The 19,959-nt window shown below is 58.2% G+C and overlaps 1 protein-coding gene across 1 annotated transcript; it reads left to right on the forward strand.

Moving 5' to 3' along the window:
* The first annotated feature begins 2,452 nt into the window (after positions 1 to 2,452).
* SELENON (selenoprotein N) lies at positions 2,453 to 17,956 on the forward strand. The gene is made up of 12 exons (XM_044237480.1): positions 2,453 to 2,644; positions 3,353 to 3,470; positions 6,549 to 6,682; positions 9,420 to 9,632; positions 9,853 to 9,977; positions 10,549 to 10,686; positions 12,294 to 12,375; positions 12,749 to 12,937; positions 13,302 to 13,407; positions 14,357 to 14,469; positions 14,562 to 14,663; positions 15,834 to 17,956. Exons 1-12 carry the CDS (start codon positions 2,453 to 2,455, stop codon positions 16,002 to 16,004), a joined length of 1,683 nt encoding a protein of 560 aa, XP_044093415.1. The 3' UTR covers positions 16,005 to 17,956.
* Positions 17,957 to 19,959: the final 2,003 nt, after the last annotated feature.

A 19,959-nucleotide genomic window follows, 5' to 3' on the forward strand; every position in this document is an offset into this window, starting at 1 on the left:
CGACTTGTCTAGAACAGCAGAGAGTCCATTTTTCTTCTCTGATGGACCCCATTGCCCAGAATCAACCATAGGAGACCCTCCATAAGTATGTGTTGAGCAGATGTAAGAATGATTTCCCGGCTCACCTGGGAGCCCCTCAAGGACATAGCCAGCATGCCACTTACCGTGATGTCATTTCCATTTGCCGCTACCCCCGAATACCACCCTTGCCCACTCAGGGCTCAGAGACAAGGTGCCAAAAGGCCCTGCAGCGCCACTGCTGATGGGAGCGACCCTCCTGGCCCAATCTCTCAAGGCCTGGCCTTGCCCAAGGTTTTTGGAGTCAAGCCTCCTGGGAAGGATGCCACCGGAGGGACACCAAGTCCGGCTCCAATGCCAAAGCCCAGAGCTGTCTTCCCAGAGCTGGGTCCCAACAGGGATCCTTTTCCCGGAGGCTCACTGACTTAAGTCAAGTCTTTTTTTTTTTTTTTTAAAGATTTTATTTATTTATTTGACAGACGGAGATCACATTTAGGCAGAGAGGCAGGCAGAGAGAGAGAGGAGGAAGCAGGCTCTCCGCTGAGCAGAGAACCCGATGCGGGGCTCGATCCCAGGACCCTAAGACCATGACCCGAGCCGAAGGCAGAGGCTTCAACCCACTGAGCCACCCAGGTGCCCCCTGACTTAAGTCAAGTCTTAAAAACGCATGTTCCTCCAGCGCCCTTCCAATCCCAGCAACCCATCTCCCCAGCCCTGGACCACAGAGATCAGTGGGGTATCTGTGTCTTTAATAAGAACTAAGTGTAATAAATAAGTGTTCTGGCAAAGAAAACTTCCCTCATTTATTTTCCAGGGTCCCTGGCTCATCAATCTTCCCCTCCTAACCTGCTTTGTGCTCTGTTAGCTTTGCTTCCTGATAGAGCAGAATTTGGTTTTCTAATAGCATCTGTTGTATGCAGGGTGTCCCCAAACATTAGCGGTAATGAGTCGGAAGTAGCACGGTCGGAAGCCTTCAGAAGCCAACAGCAGATGTCAGGCCCTCCGTGGGTCCCCCTGAGGCTTTGGGGCCAGAGCTCTGGGCAAAAGCTAGGTCCAGAGCCCACACGTCTCAGTCCCTGGGAGTCATCCATCCAAAAGACATTGGAGTGCCTACCATGTGTCAGGTCCGGTGTGGGCTCTGGGAAGCTGGGGCCCCGCCCACAAGGGGCTGTCAAGGCTGGTTATCCATGAAGGACAAAAGTGGTGGTAGAAGAAAGTCTCTCCCCCAATCCTTCCGCTGGGCCATCTCCTGGGAGGCAGCTGGGCAGGAGTAACGGACTCAAACCTGGGTGGGCAAACAGTCCTCACCTCACTGGGTTGCTTGAGAACAAATAAGAGCATGAAGCTCCCAACACCAGGTCCAGCACACAGTGGTCTCTCCAACATCCAGGACCTGGCAGGTGCACATGGACTGGGGTTGGCAGGGGTCTCCAAGGATGGTGGCTGTTCCCCGGGGTTGTCTAGAGAGAGGCTTAAGCGTTGCTGCCCTCTCCTGGGAAAGACAGAGCCATCCCCTGGCTCCTGGAGACCTTGGATTGATGGAAGAGGTCCCCAGGGGAACCAAGGCTTCTGGAGACAGGAACCAAATGTATTGACAGATCCTAAAATGTTTCTTCAAACTCCATCCACCCGCATCCCCAAGGTCCTCCTCCAGGCACACCAAGAGTTGTTCTCTGAAGAAATCTCTCCTGCCATGGTGCCACCTCCCGCAGAGGAGAGGTAGCTGGTAAGTTACAGTCCGGCCTTGCCCGTGCCAAGGGGCTGCCAGCGCAGCCCCATCAACCCAGGCATTTCTTTCACACCACAATCCACAGGGAGGGCCTCTTTTGACACCCCCCACCCCATAGGTGAGGACACTCTGGCCCCTCAGGTGAGGGGTTTCAGGGCCGCAGCACCTGCGTGTGGCCCTCAGGTAGCCGCCCCGCCCCCCACAAATGTGCAGTGGTCGCCGTCCAGCCGGACCCTGAAGGGAATGGACTAGGGGTAGAACTTTCTTTGTCAAGTTTTTATTCTTCTGGGGGACTGAAGACGGTTTAGAAAGCAGGTGGGGTAAGGGTGGAGGGTGGGGTGCCCCCCCATGGCCTCCCTCACATCTGCCAACAGAGGGGGACACGAAGCCTGGTGGCCCTGAGTCCCCTCCCCCGCAAGCTTCGGAGGTGGCGGACAACCCCCCCCCCCATCCCGTTCCTCTCCTCGCGCCCCGCCGCCTCCCAGGCCTCTGCGGGGCTGAACGGGGCGCTGAGGCCCGCTCATACTGCGAGCCGGGTTGCAGGAAGGGCTGGAGGGCGGGCGGCAGGGAGTCCCCGGCGCCCCCGCACGGACGCCCCGGGCGCCCCCGGAAACCTCCCAGCCCGCGTCCGCGCCGTGGCCCGGAGGCCGCCCCGCCCCGCCGCTGCCGCCGCCGCCGCCGCCAGTCCGCTGCCCCGCCGCCGCCATGGGCCGGGCCCCGCGGGGTGAACGCGAGCCGCCCGGCCCCCGGCCCGGCCCCGACCCCGCCGCGCCGCCGCCCGCACCCCGCCGCGCCCGCGCCCTGGCGCTGCTCGGGGCCCTGCTCGCCGCCGCCGCCGCCGCCGCCGCCGCCCGAGCCTACGCCCGCCACAACGAGGCCCAGGCGGCCGCGCGGCAGGTCCGGCCCCGGGGTGGGAAGGGCGAGCGCGGGGCTCGCGGGGGTCCTGGGCTCTGGGGGTCGGGTCCCAGGGGGGGCACTGGGAGGAGGCGGGGTAAGGGGTCCGGAGGGGGTGGGGGTGTCGGAGGGAGCGGTGGGGGGACTCCGAGGGAGGGGGGAGGGGACCGGGAGGCCGGGTTGGGGGAAGGGGCGGGTTGGAAAGTAGGGACCGGTGGGCCGGGGTGGGTGGCATGAAAGGGCGGGACAAGGGGGGTCGAGCCGACTTGGGAGGGCTGTGCAGAAAGGCCAGAACACTGGCCCAGCGTGAGGCAGGGCCTGGGACAGACCCGAGGGGCGGTCCCAGCAGTGGCTTGGACAGCAGGAGTGAAGCTGGGACCGGGGAGAGTCTGGCGGTGGCCGGGGCAGTGCTGGGGGGACAGGAGAGGACACTGTGGAAGAATGTGACATGGGGACGGGGCAGATAGAAGGAGACTAGCATAGCCTTGGGCCTAGTGGATAGTGGATGAAGGAGCAGAGTGAAGCAGGGCCCAGCAGGGACCGGGAGGCGGCCGCGGCTCCCGGAGGGTGCAGAGGTGACATTAGGATGGGTGGACTGGGAAGTGTTGGAAGGATTGAGGAAGATGGTGCTGGGCACTGGCCCCTCCATCTGTTTGGGACCCCAGCTGGGTATCCAAATGGTGCTCAACGGAGCCCCTTCCTCTGAAGCAGGAGTCCGCGCTGAAGGCCCTGGGGGCAGAAGGCCTCTTTCTCTTTTCCTCCTTGGACACAGACCAGGATATGTACATCAGCCCCGAGGAGTTCAAGCCCATTGCTGAGAAGCTGACAGGTACCAGGAGGGGCTGGGGTCTGGGGAGGAGGGCACCTGAGTCATGGCCCTCAGCTTCTTGGTCACTGTGTCTGCTCTGAGCAGGAGGGCCACCTGGAGAGGGAGATGAGGGACCCTGGCAGCCCTGGGGTCCTCTCTGCTCTGACCCTTCCCAGCTGGTGGTTCAGGCGAGCTGCCCCGGCACCACCTGAGCCCATTCTCAAGGGCAAATACTAGTTAACCCCCTCACAGCTTCTAGACGTGATCTGAAGCCCTTCACGTGAGTTCTCTCTTTAATCTTCGAAGTGTCCTGGGAAATAGCTACTGTCCTAATTCCCCTGTTTACAGCTGGGGAGACTGAGGCACAGGGAGGTGCAGAGCCGGGATTAGAACCGGGGCCATTTGGCTCCAGGTCCTGCACCAGTTCACAGGTTTGAGGATTAGAGAGAAAATGTGCAGAATGACCAGTAGACAGTAGCTGCTCAGTAGACAGGAAGGAGCTCTTCCCAGTATTACTAATGATTAAACTCTTGCTTCAGTGTTGGATTTCTAGCCTGTCCTGGTGAAAACATTTTTATCTAGTTATAATCAGTGTTGTTTTTTTTTTTAAAGATGAGGTGCTGAAATAATCTCACAAATTATTAAATGTTTCTCTCATGGTATCACCAACACCCCAACCTCTGTGTCCATTTCTCTCCAACGTCTTATGACATCTCTTGAACTTGGGATCTTGTTATCTGAGTAGCTGGGTGTAAGTAGGTCAATAGATGGGAAAGGCAAGGAGGAGATGCCAACTGCTCGCAGGTGAGTGAGCCCCAGAGGCCAGTGATGGGCCTTCTGTGTCTCAGGGTGGGGGTTGTGTAGGTTGGCCACTTGCTGGTCCAGTGACCAGTCCCTGCCAGAGGAGGAGGGTCAGATGAAAAATGCAAATTTGCTGGAGCAGATGTGGGTCAGTGTCTCTCAGTGGCATTGAGTTTGGCGGTGAAGGCAGATGGGCAGGTAAACAGGTCAGCCTCACGTGGCTTGGCCTTGACCTCTTATTCTGCAAACACTTCATAGAACATCTACCCAGCCACCTCCTTGTCCTCTTTTGTGGACAGAGGGAGTGAGTTCCCTCAAAATGACATGTTGGACAAGCTTGCTGGGCTCGAAGGCACTAGTAATTTTTTTCACATAAATCTTTTTTTCCCTCCCTTACCACCTCGGCCGCTAGGAGTACAAAACTGGACCAAGTTTTGGGAAAAGAAAACATAAAATAAAAAGCCCCAAACTTCAAATCTATGTAGGAAACAGAAGCAGCTTGTCTTGTTGGCACAGTTATGAGTGTGTTTAATTTTCTTTATATCTTAAAAGTTTTATGAATTGTCTGTGATGAGTTACTTAGAAGTCAGAAAATAAAACTTTATGAAAAATACTAAAAGGTCATAACATGCTGGGCATGGGTATTAATAATTATCTGTGATGAGTAAAATATTTGAAAAAGCAAGGCAGAAGAATAAGCTTGCACATTCTAACTGTTCCCTTCCTCTGAGGTTTCCAGATTGCTCTTTGGCAGGTTTTGCAACATCAGCTTACAAATGTAGAAATAACTGTGATTTCTTCAGAAAAGGGCTTTGCATGAGGAGCTGTTGGGGTGTGCTGACTAAAAGGACAGCTTCCTGACTCTAGCCCCTTAGGATTCTGACTCAATAGGTTTGAGGAGGATTCTGGGCGTATACGGTTTAGAAAGGCATCCCGAAGGATTCTGATGATTCCTATTTAAGAATCTTTCTGAATGCTCCCAGGTGGCCTGTCAGTCAGTTTGCCAGAAGATGGCAAGCATCATTTTGTCCCACCGACCTGCCCGGGGACAGCAGCCATGACAAGCATTGCCACTATCTTCCCCCTTAGAGGTGTCTGGGTCTCCTCCCTCCCACCAGTCACCCCTTTGGAAAGAGCCTTCTTTTCTCCCTAAACCTTCATCAGGACTCCCTCCACACTTGAAAGGTCTCAGACTGGGCATACCTTGGGCCAGAAAAGGGCTGAGAAATCAAGGTCATCCCCTCCTTGATGGCGTTGCTGTCTCTCTCAGAGCTTAATAACACCAAGACAGTTCTGTTCCTTGCTTTCATTTGTTCTCGGTGGTTCTCTTCTCTTCAAGAGGCCCCCAGAACAGGGACATGCAGGGCAGCATGGCCTCGATTGCCCATGTAGGAAAACCAGAGGGGCTGACGGATTTACCCCAGATCATCCAGGGAACGGAGCTGACCTCGGCCTGGAGCAGAGCAGATGAGGCCCAGCCTGTGCCTTCTCTTTTCCACACCCCAGGCAGTAGCTTCTCTTTGGTGCTGGGACCCCAGCCACTGGGAGAGGCAGCCGCCTTGCCCAGGTGCTGCCCTTGGTGGGGCCAGCACCAAGTTCATCTCGGACTCAGTTCATAGAACATAGGGAACCGGGACAACCAGCCAGCTGGGTCCCGGGTGAAGTCAGAAGAATTCGGTTTGAGCCCTAGCTCCACGGCCTCCTAACCCTGAATCCTCTGGTAGTAGTTGACACAGCTCAAGTTTATTATGGGTTCACTCTTTACCAAACCTGGTGCTAACAACATGTGGATTATCTCATCCAATCCTCGGAACAAGCCACTGGCCAAATCGCACAGCTGGTGAAGGGCTGTGTCCCTCACAGGACCGAGATCATCTGGATCCTGAGCCTTTAAGGAAGCGGAGTCTCTGAGATCACAATGCCCTCAGAAGAGAGTCATGGTTGATTGTGGGTTTAGAGGAAAACAAGCCTGGGTTTGAATCCTGACACCCCACCCCCACTCCCTAGCTGTGTGACCTTCGGGAAGTGACTTCACCTCTCCGAGCCTCCACTCTTTCTTGTGTAAAATGGTCTTGGTAATGATGTTATTGTTTGCCTCTTGAGACTACTATGAAACTAAAATGTGATACTTATTGGTTGTTACTTTGGTCATCATTACCCATTACTCCAGCTCTAAGCCTGCCTGGCTCCCTTAAATCACTTTCCAGTGCAGGTGGGGGCGGGAGGGTGGATTTCTGCAGAGAAAAGAGGGCCTGCAGCCGGAGGGCCGGACCCCTCTCCAGCAACTGTGCCTCCCAGGGTCAACGCCTGCGGCCAGCTATGAAGAGGAGGAGCTGCCCCTTGACCCCAGCGAGGAGACGCTCACCATAGAAGCCCGATTCCAGCCTCTGATCCCGGAGTCCATGACCAAGAGCAAAGACGGGTTCCTGGGGGTGAGTGTGAGTGGGGGGCGGTGGAGGCTGCCCGCAGGTGGGACCGCAGACACAGGACCATCTGCGTGCTCTCACCTCCTGAGAAGAGGCTCTGCTTCTCTTTGCCTCTTCCCTGCCTTTATTAGCTGCCCACTGTGCTCCCAGTGTGCCAGACCCTGGGGGGTCCAGAAATGGGTGTGATGCTGACCCTGGGGTTTGAGACACAGTCTGGTGCAGGAGGGATAAGCATGAGCCCCTCACCGAGAAGAGATCGGGACTGGCTTCCTGGAGGCAGTGCCATCTGGTAGAGACGGCAGGAGGAGGGGGCCAGGGGAGGCAGAGGCAGAAGAGGAGGCAGTGCAGGCCCTGGAGGCAGGATTGAAGCAGGAGCCTCAAGTAGGGTCATTACTTTCCTCAAGTCGGTCTCGCCCCCACCCCACCCCCGCCCCAGGCTGTGAGTTTCTTGAGGGTGAGGCCTGTGACTCGTAACCTCTGTGCTTCCTCAGCAACCCCCCCCACAACCCGACGGGTGCTATGCTGATCTCTGATGAACCAAACCTGAGGTTCAGCCCCAGGAGGGGGTCGTGGGATGGGGAGGGTGCCTGACAAAAGCTCTCCTGAGTGGCCCTGCCCCCACCTGAGGCCTCCTGGCCAAGGTCTCAAGCCCATCCTGGCCACCCTGACACCCTGCCTGCCTTCCCCGCCCTCCCCCCTCAGCCTGCTCCGTTCCAGCCCCTCCAGATGTCCAGGCTTTCTTCCAGCAGTGGGCCTTCTCGGATGCTGTTCCCTCTGCCAGGAGCAACTTTTCTGCTTAGTCCAGCCCACACCTACTCACTTTTGGTCTCCCGTGAAAGGCCACCTTGGCAAGAACAAAGATCTGGAGGCAGGAAGTGCCGGGCCAGTCGCCTGCGGACAGAGAACTGGTGTGGCTGGACCCAGAGCCCAGGGGTCACAGGCAGGGGCATCCTGTCAGTGGGGCTGGACGAGAAGTCGCCAGACTGCAAAGGGCCTTCGTCGTGTGACTTTGGCCTTCATTCTGTAGCAGCAAATTACCAAAGCAGATTTTGAAATAGGAGGGCTCCCTCGTTAGATAGCTGCTCGGATGCTCCGCAGCCTGGGGAGAAATGGGGGCGAGAAGACTGGTTCTCGGGGGAGGGGGGAGGAGGAGGCAGTCTGGGGAGGCAGTGGTGATTCCTAGGACAGCCTAGAGGATGCTGGCAAAGGAAGGAAGACAGGGCATGGCTACTAATGGAAAGCAGGGGAGGGAAGTGGAGGGGGAACTCAAGCTTCTGGATGGTGACCAAGCACAAGGTGGGCCATTTGCCCCATGGGGACCAGAGGAGGGAATGGGTCTGGTGGGGAACGAATGAGCTCAGTCTGGACACACTGAAGTCGAGGCGCCTGGGGCTGTCCAGGGGGACAGTCCAGTAAGTGAGGTTGGAAACACAGGTTTGGTCTCCCACGGAGCATCTGGGGAGGGAAGGCTGGCAGGGAGACTTGGTGGTAGAAGTTGTCCGAATAGATGAGTCCCCCCCACCCCCGCCAGAGCCGTGAGGACAGGGCGGGACTGGTTGGGTGCCAGGGCACAGCTGCACTTGGAGGGAAGATGGGTCAGGAGCAGCTCTCCATAGAGCGCAGCCCCCCTTTGTGGGCAGCTCCCCTGCAGGGTGGCAGGACCCCATGGGTAAGGCGGCTCCCCCTGGTGCAGCACAGCCTGCCCAGCTTGGAGACCCCCCGCCTGCTCAGTCTTCTTGGGGGTAGCTCCGAGGACCTCCCTCCTCCTGGTGGGCCTGGCCCCCCACCACCGTGAAGGCGGGGAAGGGAGAGGGAGCCTGATTCTCTCGGACACCTGGCAGCTCCCTGATGGCGGAGCACCCCTGAAGGGGCCCAGAACATGCTGCCCTCCCAGCCGACGCCTCCACCGCCCCCGCCGACATCCTGCCTGTGGCGGGGAGGGCGCTGAAGGGGCAGCTGCCAGCTTAGGATGTGCCCTGGGACCTGCCTTGGTGGCCCAGAGGTGGGGACAGATGGGCCTGTCCTGCGCTTCAGCTCCCCCGATGGTGACGGGGCCTTCCTGACAGGGAAACAGCTGAGGAACACCGGGCATGCCAGGTGCCCGGCCGCGTGGTACAGGGGACTCTCCAGGGGAGACCTTCCTTCCCCTTCTCGGCAGGTGCATCCTGCTCCTTACCCCACAGATTTCCCCCAAAAGGTGGTGTCCACCTCACTCCTCAGACTTCTCTCCAAAGCCTCCTCAGTGGGACATGAGCCCCAGGAGGAGACTTGGAGAGAAGGCCAGGGAGAAGGCAAGGCTGTGGAGGGGGTGACAGGCGGTGGCACTCAGGCCAGCTGGCACAGAGGCAGGAGGCAGGACCATGTGTCCGTGAGGCCTGGAACCGTGGGACTGGGCTTGACGAGGGAGGGAAGAGGCCGGCAGGACCCCTGCACAGAGCCTCCGCCTCCCGTGCCTCCCCCTGCGCCAGTCCCAGCTGGCCCCATCGCTCTGGTCTGGGCTGTGCCTGAGGCAGCCAAGGGGGTGCTACTGGGGGGCCGGGGAGCTGAGGGGAGCCTGGGCTCTGGCAGGATAGTGCCCGGCCTCTGGCCATCCCTAGGACAAAAGCATCCCTGGGTCTCACGCCTTCCTTCACTTGTGGGCTGGTTCAGGGCTCCAGGGAGACCGCCCGCATGCATGGAGTGGGGACCACCCCCCCGTTGTGGTTCTCGGCACCCCAGAGCTCTGGCTTTTCCCCCGCCCCAGGTCTCCCGCCTGGCCCTGTCCGGCCTCCGCAACTGGACGACTGCAGCCTTGCCAAGCGCGGTGTTCGCCGCCCGCCACTTCCGGCCCTTCCTGCCCCCCCAGGGCCAGGTGGAGCTTGGGGAGCCCTGGTGGATCGTCCCCAGCGAGCTGAGTGTCTTCACGGGCTACTTGTCCAACAACCGCTTCTACCCACCGCCGCCCAAAGGCAAAGAGGTGAGGGCCGCCCACGGTGAGCCCTGGTGGGGGTGGGGGGTGGTTCCCCCAACGCTGCAGCCCCAGCCAGGCATGACCCCCTCTGCCTCTGCCCCGCACCGTCTCAGCGCCTAGACCCCAGCCCCCTCTCAGGGCCCCCGGCCTGCAGGCCCAGAGCGCTCCTGGGGGATCCGGACCCAGTGAGCTGACACGGGTCTTCACTGCACCCCCCGCCCCCCAGGTCATCATCCACCGGCTCCTGAGCATGTTCCACCCGCGGCCCTTCGTGAAGACGCGCTTTGCCCCTCAGGGGGCCGTGGCCTGCCTGACGGCCATCAGCGACTTCTATTACACTGTGATGTTCCGGTGTGTAGCCCTTGGACACCCCTCCAGGCCTCTCAGCCAGGCTGGGGACCCCAGCGAAGCATGGAAGGGCAGGGCCCCGTGAGGGCAGGCCCCGTCCAGAAGCCCCCAGGGCTACCACGTCCCACCCTCTGGCCTTGGGCAAGCCGAGTTGGCTCTCTGGGCCTCGGTTTCCTCATCTGTGGATTGGGGGGGTGGCCTCCTCCTGGGGGCAGGGTAAAGCTTGGGACATGCTTAGCAGGAGGCTGGCAGCCCTAATTGTTTTCCACCCAGAAGGGGGCATGTAGGAGCTGTGACGCTGGCACGCACACAGCCCGGGAGCTGTGAGGGCTCAGAGGAGGGCTGGTCAAGCGAGGCCGGTGGGGAAGGCTGCGTGTGACCCGGTCCCTGAGGATGGGCAGCGCTTGGAAGGCCTCGTGGCTTCTCCCTGCCCCACACATTCTCCCTCCTCCCCTGCCCAGCCCCGTCCTCCCCTGGAGAGTCTGGCCAAGGGCTCCCCAGCTTGGGCACCTAAGCAGCAGGGTGGGCCGTGGCTCAGCAGGGGCTGCTCCCAGCCAGGCTCCTTTACCCCCAGGATCCACGCCGAGTTCCAGCTCAGCGAGCCGCCTGACTTCCCCTTCTGGTTCTCACCTGGCCAGTTCACTGGCCACATCATTCTCTCCAAAGATGCCACTCACATCCGGGACTTCCGGCTCTTCGTGCCCAACCACAGGTGGGAGCCTTGGCCCCAAACCAGCCCTGCACCCCACTGTAGTTGGCCCCACTCTCTCCCTCTCCCAGCTCCAGGAGCTCAGGTGCAGGGGCCCAGAGGCCCCCTCCGTCTCTTCCCTCCCTTTGCTTCCCAGAGGCACATCTCTTGGAAGGGGCCTAGAGCTGACCCAGGAGCAGGCAGCTTGAGGCGAGGGGAGGTGGGTCATTCCATCCTCTGGCAACCATGTCCCAGTTGGCCTGGATGGCCTGGATGGCCTGGATGGTCAGCTCTGTGCCTGGGACCCAGTGCAGCAGAATGTCCCCCAAGCAGGAGCCTAACACCCTCACACTGGTGACAGACCTCCCACAGACCCATGACCATAGCCTGTGCACAGCCCCTGAGTGCTGGCAGCTGGGCAGGGACTAGAGTCCAGGAAGCCTTCCCAGAGGAAGAGACATGGAAGTAGAGACCTGGATGGCACAGGAGAGGGGGGTGAGGAGGGTTTAGCCAGGCAATGGGAGCAGTGCATGTGGTCCTGGGGGCAGGCCCTGACTGCCTGCAGTTGCTCCCACAGGCCCCGGGGGGTGGAGGGAAGGGCCTTTCAGGAGGGCTCCATGCCAGCCACCTGCCTGCGTGCCCCGCCGGCTTAGGATTAGCCTCTTGTTCGGGGAGCATGGGACCAGAAGGCCTGGCTTCATGTCTTTCCAGATTCCTCCCTGATAGCAAGTGGCTGCCTAGTCGGTCTGAGTGACCCAGGACAGGGACAAGAGCTTGGCTGGGAGCTGAGAGCCCCAAAGTTAAGTCTCCACCGTGGCATGGCTGTGGGCAGGGCCCTGGCCTTCTCTGGGCCTGTTTCCTCATCTGCTAGATAGGAGAATGGCTCCTGGGCACGAATGAAGGGATTGTTGGCAGAGCCTGGGAAGAGAAAGTTGCTCCCAGGAGCAGGAGTTGTTTCCTTACCCTTCCTCAGCAAGCAGTCCCCCTCCCCACCTCGACTGCACAGGCTCAGCCCCGAGCACATCTGCCTGCACCCCAGGAGTGGAGGTGGGGGTTCTGTTTTGATGAAATAGAGCAGGGGCAAATGACCAGCCCCAGGACTGGCTGCTCCTGAGCCTGTCTCCAGGACCACGCGGCTGCCCTCCTCCTCCTGCACCTGCTCACCCCCCACCCCAGGATGTCGGCTGTCGGTCCTGGGGCGCCCTCATGTGGCCAATCTGCAGACGGCATGTGGTGGGGCCAGACTTCAGCCCGGGAGGCCAGCTCAGGGAGGCAGGCGCCAGGCTCTCATGCCTGACCCTCTCTGTGTCCTAGGGGAGACACTGATGATGTTTCCACTTCAAAAAGCCATGGGCAGCATGTGAGACACGGCTGTGAAAGCCCTTTGTGAACTTTAAGGGGCTGGGCCCGCTGAGCGTGGTGTGGCTGCTGTGCTTCCAAAGAGGCAGCCCAGGGACAGAAGAGGGCCCAGGCTCTGCGGTCCGAGTCCCAGTGGCCCCAAGACCTTGGGTTCATCTTACCAAGCCTCAGTGTTCTCATCTGTAAAATGGGGAGGGTTGTGAGCTCTCAGAGAAGGTTGACGTGGCCTTTGGTGATGAAGGTGTTCTTCACCCTCCCCACCTCCCTGCCAGGTCTCTGAACGTGGACATGGAGTGGCTGTATGGGGCCAGTGAGAGCAGCAACATGGAGGTGGACATTGGCTACATCCCCCAGGTGAGCACACAAAGGGCCCTGACCCAGGTCCGCAGGGCTGGGGGCCACAGGCAGTCCGGGTAAAGGATAGAGCTCCTGCTGGGCTGAGGCCAGCTGGCCCCAAAGCAGGTTTCTGGGACTCTACCTGATCTACATGTTGGCACAGAAAAGCCAGCAGCTGCCATCAGCCCTCATGTGGCTTCATGCCGTTGAAGGAGCCCTGGACAGACCCTGAATCTGTCCCAGACTCACTGCAGCCCGGCGGCGGGCCTGCCCTGGGCCTCAGTTCCTCCACTTTTGCCTTAAGTGGGGTATCTTTGAGGGTCCGTCAAGGATTCCTGCCCATCTCTGAGATACCCTCACTGATGGCACCCTCTCCTGATCCGGGACCTAGATGGAGCTGGAGGCCCTGGGCCCGTCCGTGCCCTCCATGATCCTGGACGAGGACGGCAACATGATCGACAGCCGGCTGCCCTCAGGGGAGCCCCTCCAGTTTGTGTTTGAGGAGATCAAGTGGCAGCAGGAGCTGAGCTGGGAGGAGGCCGCCCGGCGCCTGGAGGTGGCCATGTACCCCTTCAAGAAGGTGGGCCTGGATGGGAGTGAGGGCCAGGGGCGAGCTCCGTGTGGCCGGAGCTGGGGGAACAGTGGGGGGGCACCCCATTCCAGGCTGGGTACAGGGTTTGCTGCTGAGACCACCGCCCTGCCTGGCCCAGCCTGTACCAGTGGCGTCTCTTTTTCGCCATTCCAAACTTGCCAGGAGGCATCCCCTGGCCCAGCCCGTTTCTCTCTCTCTCACTTTCACACACACATGCACACACACACACACACACACAGAGTTTGTAGCATGCACAGTTACACACTCACACCACAAACACACACGTCCCACAGCTCCTGAGGAGGAACCTAGCTGCCCGCAGTAGCTTCTCTGTGTCTCCCTTTGGCCCCAGGTCACCTATCTGCCATTCACCGAGGCCTTCGACCAAGCCAAGGCCAAGAACAAGCTGGTGCACTCCATTCTGCTGTGGGGGGCCCTGGATGACCAGTCCTGCTGAGGTGAGGGAGACCCCGCCAGGCTGAGAGAGTGGGGGAGACAGCACACCTTGTGGGATGCAGGAGGCTCCGAGACCAATGGGGCTGTCCCATTAGGGCATGGGGGCCTTGGGGACTCACAGGGCAGGGGTGTGGGGGTTTTCTGCGCCGAGCTCAGAAGATGCGGCCGTTCATAGTAGGAAGAGCCCCACTCAGCCATCTGCAGCGCAGAGACCTTGGCCGAGTGGTTTCCCCACCCTGAGCCTTAGTTTTCTAGCACTAATACGCTTACCCCCCAGAGTTGTATAAATGGGCACAAGAGCACCTATGCTCCATGAAGTGTTGCACACAAATAAGAGAGAAAACAGTGCCAGAGGCTGGCCATACGTTCACTTATTCAGAAGATGCACCCCCTGTGCCAGGCCCATCACAAGATTCTGTGCTGAGAGTCATGTCAGAAGTGGTCCCTGTCCTTGGGGAGCCATGTGTGTAGAAGATGGGTGTCGAATGAGGACAAGCGTGGTGAGCATCACACAGGGCAAGGTCCAGGGTGGCACAAGACCGGGGAGGCGTCTCAGAGACGGTGATCATAGCTGAGATTTCGGAGGAGGAGTAGAAGTTTATCAAGAGGCAGGAGGAAAGGAGTTTTAGATAGAATAACCTATGCAGAGGCTAGTTGAATTTAGTGAATTTAAGAAGCTGTCATTGTCTGCAGGTCCCTGGGCTGAGGCTGCTGTCCGTCTGTCTGCCTCCCCTCAGTCCCCCCCCCACCCCCATCGCAGCCCAGGACGCCCCAATGTCGCTGACTGTAATCACAGCGACCCTCTACTTAGCACCTACCCTGCGGCAGGCTCTTTGAATCTGTTACTTTACTGGGACAGCCCTACAACCCATGAGTGTTGCTGCTGCTGGAAAACCCAGTAAGGCACATGGGATGGCCTCACCCTTCTGGCCTTGCTGTTCCCCTGAAAAGGTTCAGGGCGGACTCTCCGGGAGACTGTCCTGGAAAGTTCGCCCATCATCGCCCTCCTCAACGAGAGCTTCATCAGCACTTGGTCCCTGGTGAGGGAGCTGGAAGACCTGCAGGTCAGTGGCAGGGGGGTGGGAACAGCCCCACGGGAGCCCCGGGGACAGGGCCCGCAGCGGAGGCATCAGGAGTGTGCCATGTGTCCCCACAGGACAGCCAGGAGAACCCATCCCACAAGAAGCTAGCTGACCTGCACCTGGAGAAGTACAGCTTCCCCGTGGAAATGATGATCTGTCTGCCCAACGGCACCGTGGTAGGCCGCCCCTGGTACCTTCCTCCAGTCGGGCCAGGCCACGTGGGGCGGGGGAAGCCGCAAGCCAGCCAGGGACACGGACTTAGAGACCTCAGGCTTCCTGGCTGGCTCCCCCACTTCCTGCTGTTCTCCTAGCCGGTCTGAGCCTCCCTTGTGCCCACCTGTAAAATAGGAAATGTCACACCCACTCTGCCTGCCCCATACAGGGGTTGAGACACTCCCACGAGAAGGGGGACCTCGACAGCCCTTTGGGGACTGGGAAGCCAGGAGCACAGGCTAGCAGCAGAATGGATAGGAATGTGGCATGGGAGGGAAAGCTCACCCTGGACCACTGTGGCCAGCTCTGGGATGGAAGGACAGAGGGGCCAGGCCTCGTGACAAGCAGAGAGGACCAAGTGGCCCCAGGCCGAGCCAAGCCGCAAGACCCTACCTCTCCCCAGAGGCCCGACAAGCTCTCACACACAGCCTCTCACGGGGGTCTCACGCCGCTTTGGGAGAGGAACGATCATGGGTGCCCATTTTACAAACAAGGAAACTGAGGCTCAAGAAGGTCCAGAGACTTGGTGGAAGTTGAACGTTTAAGAAGTGTAGCTGGTTTTGAAACCGGGCCTGCATGTGAGCCTCAGAGTCTCCTGCCCCTTACCCTTTGAGTCCCTAGGGACAGTTAGTGTGGGACTGAAGGCTGTGGGAGGGTCATCAGCTTCCCCAGGCTCTCAACAGGGGGAGCAAGAGTTGAGGCTGGCCGGGAAGAGGGCCACTGGCTCACTGGCGCTCAGCCTGGTGGGCCCCGGCCCTGGCAGAGCCCCGGCATCATGGAGCCGGGCCGGACAGAACCCAGCCTGGGGACTGCGCTGTCCCGCTTGTCCACTTGTTTCTTGGCTCGTGTGCCAGGCACCTGCCCTTAAGGAGCTGGCCAGCCAGGGTGAGAGGCAGCGGGGGAAGCACACACACAGAGCAGGGGAATTTTGGCGGAAGGGAGTGTGGAGTTCAGGGTCACAGGAGCAGAGGAGAAGAGGGGGTGGGGGGCGGGGTGGGGGAAGGGGAGAGGTGTTGGGTTCTCGGCAGTAGATGGGGTGTGGGGGAGCTTGCAGACTTGCAGAGCTTGTGTGCCCAGATATGGGAGGGGGGAAGGGCCAGACCCTCGCTCTCCTCACCCAGCCCCTCTCCCAGGTCCACCACATTAATGCCAACTACTTCTTGGACATCACCTCCATGAAGCCCGAGGATGTTGAGAACAACGTCTTCAGCTTCTCGTCCACCTTTGAAGACCCGTCCACGGCCACCTATATGCAGTTCCTGAAGGAGGGCCTTCGGCGTGGCCTGCCCCTCCTCCAGCCCTAGTGCGCCCTCAGGCCGTGGGAGACCAGGCAGGAGAGCCGGGAGCTGATGGAAAGGCTTCCAGTGCTGAAGCCAGGTCCCTCAGGCCCGGAGCCGTGGTCCTCGCACTCCCACCCCTGCCACTCCCAGGCTGCCCATGGGACCTGAGGTCAATGAGGGGGAGACGGGGGGTGCGCCTGGGCTGACTGGACGGGTGAGCCTCTGGCTCCAGATGCCACCATTAGCCCTTTACTACCCTCATGGTTCCGGAAGCTGCTCAGGATACCGGAAGCAGGGCCTTGGGTCATCTCCCTGGACCTCACCCCCTTAGGCACATAGTCCAGGTCCTTGTGGGGTGAAGATCAGGGAGGAGTGGTGCTCGGAAGACTGGGCCACCTCTCTCTCCTTACAGCCCCCACCTCCCAGAAGAAACATCAGGGGACCCTGGACTGGGGGCTAAGGAAAGTTTGCCCAGGAAGCACTCTTGTTTGGAGCCTCCTTCCTGGCTGTCTTCCTCTGCCTGGTGTCCCCCGGTGGGGTGAGTTTCAGCTGGAGACAGCCTTCTGGAGGTTCAGGGCAAAGCCATCCTTCAGAAGGAAAATCCGCTGTACCCAGGACCTCAGCTCCCCACACGCTCAATCCAACCTAATGATAGGACCCCAGCCCCTACTTTGGGACTTGCTGGAGGCCGGCTGTCTGGAGAGGGTCACTATGAAGTAAGCTTCTGCTCTTAGCAAGGGAGGCCACTGAGGGGTTCCTGAGGCCCAGGGCCAAGGCACCCCCAAGTACCTGCCCCAGCAAGGGTCACAGTGGGACAATGGAGCCCGCATCCCGCCCCTCAGACCCTGGCTCCACAGAAGTATAGCTCAGCCAAAGAACACAGCCCAGCCCACCCCCACCCCAGCTGGTGCTGCCCCAGCTGTCGGGGCAGCCCAGACCAGCCCAGACCAGCTTGCCCACCACCGAGTGGCCACTGACCCTCCTTGGCCTCTCTTAAGGACTTGGTCTACATCCCAACCAACTGACCACAGCCAGTCTTTTTTATACGTGCAGAAAAGTGTTTTTATGTGAAGTTTCTCACAGTTTGTAGGTATTTTTGATAACCCCAATGCTGAGGAGAAAGAAGGGGGCCGTGTCTTCCCACAGCAGCAGCTCCATGATGGCTGGATCTGAAATCCTAGATGGGTCCAGCTTGATGTCTTTGCAGCTGCACCTCCAGGAAGAAACAGTCCTCTCTTCCTTTTCTTCCAGCTTTTTAAAAAAAGGCCAATGTAACCCCAACTCTATCCTTGTCCCCCATTCAGGCCCATGAGTGCTCCTTGGGCTTTCATTAAAGCCTTGGAGCCATGCCTCTCCCCAGCGCGTGCCCCCACAGAGGCTCACTCTTAAACCTGGAAGAGGAAGGCAGACATCTCAGACACACTCCCAGGCCTGCCCTCCGCTGAGTTCTCCCGTCTGCCCCTGAAGTGTCCATTCCGAGCCTTCTCCAGCGGGGGCACTCTGTTAACATGACTCATGTTTTCTCATTTAATGCTCTCTGATCTCCAGACCCGAAGAGGCAGGAGCCAGCAAGCTCAACCAAGTTGTGTCCTTCCGGGAGGCAGTGCTCCCATGCCCCTTACAGCGAGGGGGGCACCGGAGCCCGTCTCCCAGCTTCCAGGCCTGGGTGGCATAACCAGCCCCATGAGCCACCCAGTGTCAGCAGAGACTCAGCCTCGCCGCCCAGTAGGCTCTTTCCATCGTGCGGGTCCAGGAGGGCCCGCCGCACACTGAGCAATCCTTGTCCCATGTAAGGCACTGATTGCCTTGGCTTTTTGATCTTCATCTCAAGCCTCTTCCTGATACACCCCCACCCCTACCCCCAACACAACTGTATCTTGAAGTTTATGGTAGGGGAGGGCCCCCAGCTCACTCCTGCCACCTGTCACTTCCCTCCCCTCCTCACACGTCCTATAATAAAATTGGAGACTAGGCTGGTTCTAAGTGTCTTTCCTTTCAATGGGATATTGGTCAGTTCTATCCTTGGTCTGTCTGACTCCTCTGTGGGGTTGGCTTGGCAGATGGGCAAGGGTACCTGACTGAAATGCCTTTGGGGACTATCTTCTGTCACTTAGAGGACTCAAGTGATGTTCTTTTTTTTTTTAATTTATTTTTTATTTTCAGCATAACAGTATTCATTATTTTTGCACCACACCCAGTGCTCCATGCAATCCGTGCCCTCGATAATACCCACCACCTAGTACCCTGACCTCCCACACCCCCCCGCCCCTTCAAAACCCTCAGATTGTTTTTCAGAGTCCATAGTCTCTCATGGTTCACCTCCCCTTCCAATTTCCCCCAACTCCCTTCTCCTTTCTAACTCCCCATGTCCTCCATGCTATTTGTTATGCTCCACAAATAAGTGAAACCATACGATAATTGACTCTCTCTGCTTGACTTATTTCACTCAGCATAATCTCTTCCAGTCCCGTCCATGTTGCTACAAAAGTTGGGTATTCGTCCTTTCTGATGGAGGCATAATACTCCATAGTGTATATGGACCACATCTTCCTTATCCATTCGTCCATTGAAGGGCATCTTGGTTCTTTCCAGAGTTTGGCGACCATGGCCATTGCTGCTATAAACATTGGGGTACAGATGGCCCTTCTTTTCTCAAGTGATGTTCTTAAAGTAAGTTTGTGATAGACCTAGTAGTAGAACTTGGTACTGTTTTTAGAATCTGATGAGAAAGATTCTGAAGTTAATTACCCATTTCTTAGAAACAGAGCCTAAGGTAGGCCTTAGGTAATTTTTAATTTTTTTTAAGGGAGTACGCTTCAGGAAAAAACCTGTATAAGAAGAGGTGAAAAAGGGGAACCTAGCTGGCTCAGTTGCAGGAGCATGTGACTCTTGATCTCAAGGTTGTGAGTTCAAGACCCATGTTGGGTATAAAACTTACTTAAAAAAAATAAAATCTCTTTTTAAAAAGCCTTAATTTTTTTTTTTTTTTTTTTTTTTTTAGTTAAAAGAAAGGAGTAATGAAGGAGTAATGAAGAATGGGGGAAGGAAAGATGCTAAGCAGGAATAGAGTCTCAAATCCTAGCCTGGGCATGATCACGGGGGAAGGGTTCTGGAACATAAGCCTCACCACAGAGTACAACCTGTCTTTGGTACTCTGTGTCAGTCAGTCATTGACTTGGGAGGTGGAGTAAATTCCCAGGTTAGGGCCTATGGGCTCCCTGTTGTAAGTGCAATTTTCCAGAGAAGGGGGCAGCTGTGTGAAGCCGGCACAGCTGGAAGGTGGGTTCGCTGGGAGGGTAGAGGTGATCTGGATGGATCACCAAGGCAGCATCTAACACCCCCAGGAAAGGGTGATCTGCAAGATCTGCCTTGAGATCAAGAGTCACATGCTCCTGCAACTCAGGAGAATCAATGATTAAACAACAATTTGCCATCCTGGAAAGAAGGCTGGACCTGGAAGTCAGCCCTCGTCATTTGAAATATGGTAAGGATCAGGGTGGACCGCTGAGGTCCCTGGCTAAGACAGCTATGTAATTTGCAGGATCTAGTGCAAACTGAAAACTGCAGGGCCCCTTGTTAATTTAGACACACACACATTAAAGAGGGCAACGGCAGAGTGTTAAAGCAAGTGTGGAGTTCTGAGCAAGAGGTCCTGTGTGGACTGCCCGACCCTGTCCCCGCTGTGAAGCCAGCCTGTCCGCCGGCAGCTGGGATTGCAGGCTCAGAGACCCAAGAACTGCAGCGGGGGAGCCAGGCACAGCTGTATGCAGAGGGCAGAGGAGAGCACGTGACCCAGGCCTGGATGCCGTGGAGACCAGGATTAGGACCAGGATGGGGGTGGGGGTGGGGCTGTGTTGTCTAAGCGGGAAGATGGAGTGGGTGAGTGAGCCTGAAAGGAATGTGGGTCTCTGTCCCAGTGCCTCTGGCGTCTTGCCCATCGATCTACTATTTCACTGAATCTACCGTGTGTGTGTGTGTG

This window comes from Neovison vison, chromosome 2, assembly GCF_020171115.1.
Source record: "Neovison vison isolate M4711 chromosome 2, ASM_NN_V1, whole genome shotgun sequence".
NCBI lineage: Eukaryota > Metazoa > Chordata > Mammalia > Carnivora > Mustelidae > Neogale > Neogale vison.